General features: G+C 34.4%; 1 protein-coding gene across 2 annotated transcripts in view; it reads left to right on the top strand.

The window, feature by feature from the left end:
* LOC108693174 (protein sidekick) overlaps positions 1-4,900 on the top strand; it is a 39,907-nt gene that overhangs the window by 21,443 nt on the left and 13,564 nt on the right. The window contains exons 2-7 of one of the 2 annotated variants that reach the window (XM_018201984.1): positions 2,265-2,360; positions 3,392-3,574; positions 3,649-3,862; positions 4,049-4,222; positions 4,364-4,572; positions 4,706-4,856. In XM_018201984.1, coding sequence (XP_018057473.1) covers positions 2,265-2,360; positions 3,392-3,574; positions 3,649-3,862; positions 4,049-4,222; positions 4,364-4,572; positions 4,706-4,856 — 1,027 coding nt within the window. Of the gene's footprint in view, positions 1-2,264; positions 2,361-3,391; positions 3,575-3,648; positions 3,863-4,048; positions 4,223-4,363; positions 4,573-4,705; positions 4,857-4,900 lie in introns of those variants that run through there. The other variant, XM_018201983.1, reaches the window with a different exon arrangement.

Raw genomic sequence — 4,900 nt, 5'->3', positions numbered from 1 at the left:
TATTTATCATAAATATTATATTAGATATTTAGTCTAGCTTTTAATAATATTTTGAATAAAGCTTTATATAAAATATGTATAAAATATTTATATAATATTTCAAAAAATGAATAGTAATAAATACTTATCATAAATATTCTGTGCTTCAGTAAACTTGTCTTATTTTAGTCAGTCTTTTAAAAATCATTTTCGTACAGATAAAATTGGAACAATTACGAAATATATCGACATATGTGGAAACGATAGCATATCAAGTATAAGCATCTCTCATCAATGGTGCTTATCGAAATGAATCGATATTTATGGCCCAGGTGCGACGCGATCACACGATCGTCCGTTCCTTAGATATAGCATGATCCGCCTATAATACAGCATGACTGATTGCATGGTGTGTGTGCGATTGGAACGCGAATCCGTGCATCACGCAGTGTATTAGGTCGGAATAAATTGCCGGTTAAATGATACAATGATGTTCGGGAAATTGAACTATCACTCGTCACTCGCGATCGTCGATCCGTAAATTGTTTTGTTTATACATCCATAGGAATTTGTTCTAGAGGATGCTCCACATTAATCATAAATTCATACTTCAAATTAGCAGAAATCACCTCTGTAAAATTGGCATATCCCAGGATTAAAATTTTGTTTATATAAAATTGCTTAATTTTTCAATTCAGTTGTATAATATTTTTTAAAAGAAAATTAATTCTTTTGAGTAAATAATGAGTTTTTTTTTATTTATAATAAGTATCATATATTTTAAGATTATTATTAAGAAGATATTCTTTGTTAAAGATATCTAAACAGAATGATATTTCTGATAATTTTTCTGTGTACAATTTTACATCTTAAAAAATCAAGAATTGTACTTTCTTCAAAGCTTCTCTCTATCAGTAGAAAAAAAAAGACACCTATTTTAAATACAATATAAATGTTTTCAGAGATTTTTACTTTCAGAAAAAGATTAGATTTTTTAGAGAAAAATGTAGATTTTTGCTTCTTGAAAATCGAAGAGTGTACTTTTTTCGAAATCGTTAGCTCGCTCCTTTTTGTTTACGAGGAAACCATGGTTCTACGAGGAGAGGTTGCGACACACCGGTGTATACCCGTGTGTCAAGAGTCACCAGAGCGTGGAACGTCCGGTGGATACGGGCGGGTGCACGTGTCGGCTTTACGTGCATTGCATGTGACTCGGCACTTCGGCATCCGAATGCAGCCGTTCGCTCGCATTCTTTCCTCTCGTTCGTCGGCCTCAGTCGGTCTTTCTGGAGCGCTATAAATTATTACATCTCTCTTACGCACTTCCGATGACTCAGGCTGTCGGTCAGCCATACGGAATTCACTTGTAATCACATGAGATTACAGTCGAATTTGCCATTATATTTCAAAAATCAAAATTCTAAAATTAAATCGCGCTGTCGCGTCGCTTCTTATGTCGCAATTAAATATGTTAACTTATTACTTTCTAATCTAATGTTAGGTTCTTCCCGGACAACAAAAGTGTTTAAAATCAAGTCATAAGACCTGATTTTTTTGTGTCTAAAAGACGATTTAAAGACGTCTTATGTAACAATTTTATACTTTGTGTTATATTTGTTCTTATCCATTTTCTTCCTTCCATTCCGTCGTTTTTTTTTATCAAGTCTTATTTTTTATCAACCAGTGTTATATTGATATTTCTTAGGTTTTATTATTAGATTCTGTTATTCATATCAGATTAGACTAGAGATTAAGCTTGAATTTAAAATTGAATTTGACCAATCGAAGTATAGTTCATTAAACTTGATATTGTATTTCTTTTGTCTGATAGATTAAATTCAATCTCAATCTCTACTGACATATAAGACTATCTATATAAAATCATAGAATATAAAATCATATTATTCTATGATTTATTTCTTTGTTCTATTTACCGTGTTTTTGTGTTATAATCTTATTTTTCTTGCGCCCTGATTGTTTTGACTATAAGTAGACACCATGACGACTGCTTTGCAGTCTTATCTTTGGTCATCATGTCAGTCTTATCATGTTTTATTATATTTATGCTCTTTATAATTATTCGAACTATTTGTAGATCATTATTTTTTATATATACGCAATAAAATTATTATTTATCCACGATATTACGAATTGCAAATTTGCTGCGAATCCGTAACCTATGCGAAATGCAAGCAATTCAAGATTAATCTACAATCTGCGTGATATTGTAAGATTTCTGTTAAACCACGAGATTTAAAGAAGAAAAAACATTTCTCTGTTTGCAGAACCACTTCAGGAACCGCGTTTCATCAATCAACCGTCCAGTAGTAGCAATATACTTAGCGAAAATCGCACGAAGTTTCTACAATGCCAAGCGAGAGGTAAGTCATGACCGTAACATTTAATCTGAAAATTTATTAACATAGGAACACGCACGCACGCACGCACGCACGCACGCACGCACGCACGCACGCACGCACGCACGCACACACACACACACACACACACACACACACAGAGAGAGAGAGAGAGAGAGAGAGAGAGAGAGAGAGAGAGTTCTTAAAAGAATTCTTGACGATAATGAATTTTAATAACGAGTTTTATGTGAAAATTGTGCATTTTTATTTATACTTGTTAAAAATGTGAATTTATTATTCTAAGCAAAAAAAAATTTCTTTTTAACTAGATTGTTGTTTCAATTCAATACTAAGATAACTTTAAGTATCGAGATTTTTGGAAATTTTAAGTATTGTTTCTTTCATAAAAATGTGCTTTTAAAAATAAAAACTATTGTTATTTCAATTTTGTTCAATTTCATCATTGTTAATAGTTTGAATTATTCCCTCGTGAATTGCCAGAAATTCTTGGGTTTTTAGTGCTTAAGTATGCAATTAATAGTGTATTGAAAAAATAAAATATAAATAGATGAAAGAAATAGATGAAATAGATGAAAGAAACAAGTAAGGACCACAACAGCAGAGATAACGTTCGCCGCATGGCGTTTCATTGTCCTGCAGAAATATCGAATGACAGGCGGATGAGACGATGGTTAGATGAAGCCGTATCAATGCCCAACACCGTGTAATTCAATCGTATGACCCTGTACTAATAGTATTAGATAACTCGCGAGCTGCAGCATCGTCCGTGACTTTGCATTGAATTCGAGTTTCTTATATTAAATTATTCTTCTATTAAAGATTATTTAAAGTAATTATTTTTACGCAGTTCAAAAACATTATAGGTCGCAGGAAATGTATTTATTAATGAGAGAGATGATTTGTACATTTTCTTGATAATTTTCATATAATTAAAAAATTTTTTTCCTCTTTTTTAATTAATTTTTAAATTAAAATCAAGCTAAATAGAGAAAAATTACTTAAGCATAAACAAATAATTTTCATATTGTCTTTAGGTAATCCTCAACCAAAGTACAAATGGTTCAAAGACGGGATGCCCCTCAACAACGAAGTCACTTCGGGCGAGCCTTATTATCGTATTCTCAGTACGCGACGCGAGGATGCTGGGGTGTATCATTGCGTCGCAACGAATGATGTGGGATCCATATTCAGCGATCGGCTCATCTTCGCCGTAGCTTGTAAGTATTTCGTCGAATACTACATCAATACGTCCACATCGTGGATTACGAATCGACGTTCCAATTCGCTTCAGATATGGGTACATTCGATGATCTCACGGAGAAAGTGGTGACCGTCGAGTCGGGTAGCGCCGCAATTCTGGAACTACCTCCGATTGAGAGCCATCCTCCCCCTGCCGTAACGTGGCTCTCCTCGGACGGAACTCTTCTGTACGGTATAAAGTACGCTACGACCGATCACACATTGATCATACTAAACGCTTCGGAAAATGACAAGGGCTCCTACAGGTTTGTATTGATTGATGCAACCAACGCGCAACACTAGCTCATTTATATATAATAGCTAATGTTTATAATAGCTCGTCCTAGTAGTCAATCCTTTGCTTCAATTGCGAAGCATATGAACTCATTCTTTCAAAATTTCCGACCGACGAAGTTTAAACTTATATCTTTTTGACGTTTATGATGATACAGAGCGAAGGCTATTAACACTCAATTGGGTACGGAGGTGAGCAGTCCGTTTTTTAAACTGCAAGTCATCGGCGATCCAAATGCGGAAGTAGCCCCTACCATAATCATCAAACCGCAGGACACGCAAATAATCAAAGATCAAGATGTCACGCATATATATTGTATCGCGAATGCCAGGTATTCGCGAATCTTTGTTTATCATTCTTTTATCATTCATCACTGCGTGATGATTTTTCTTCTTTCTTATGTACAGACATAATGTTTTCGTTCAAGAGATTTAAAATTGAAGTTTTAATATCGAGACTACATCAATTTCAGATCTCTTCATGAATTAAGGACCTTATGGATGAAGGATGGCATTCCGATCGAAAATTCTAGAATATCGTATAGCTTTAATGATTCGTGGAACAGAACGCTCGCATTGATCTCAGCCAACATAACTTACACAGGAATTTATTCTTGCCACGTAGATTTGCGGAGTGGTGGTTATCCGACCATAAATGCGAGTGCTAAAATCGTCGTATATGGTAAGCATTATCGATGAATAATCCAGTAAATAGCGATAATATAATTATGTTTTGAAAAGTAAGAATACGCGACACTAAAGATTTTAAGTATTTTAACAGATCTAAATCTTTCTTAAAATTCCCATTTTCTTAGAAAAACCAACATTCATAACGGAATTAAAAAGGGAAACTCTGAGTGATTATGGGTCCACAGTAACGTTACCGTGCGATGCTAACGGTGTGCCACCTCCTACAATCACTTGGTTCCGTAATGCCGAGCCTGTCGATCATTTACTGGGAACTAGGTACGTTCTGGCAAATATTTGCTTTTGTAGTCATTGGAATGAGA

The sequence above is a fragment of the Atta colombica genome, unplaced genomic scaffold (assembly GCF_001594045.1).
Source record: "Atta colombica isolate Treedump-2 unplaced genomic scaffold, Acol1.0 scaffold88, whole genome shotgun sequence".
Lineage (NCBI taxonomy): Eukaryota > Metazoa > Arthropoda > Insecta > Hymenoptera > Formicidae > Atta > Atta colombica.
The sequence above is the reverse complement of the archived record's forward strand: the minus strand, read 5'-3'. Positions and strand labels throughout refer to the sequence as shown.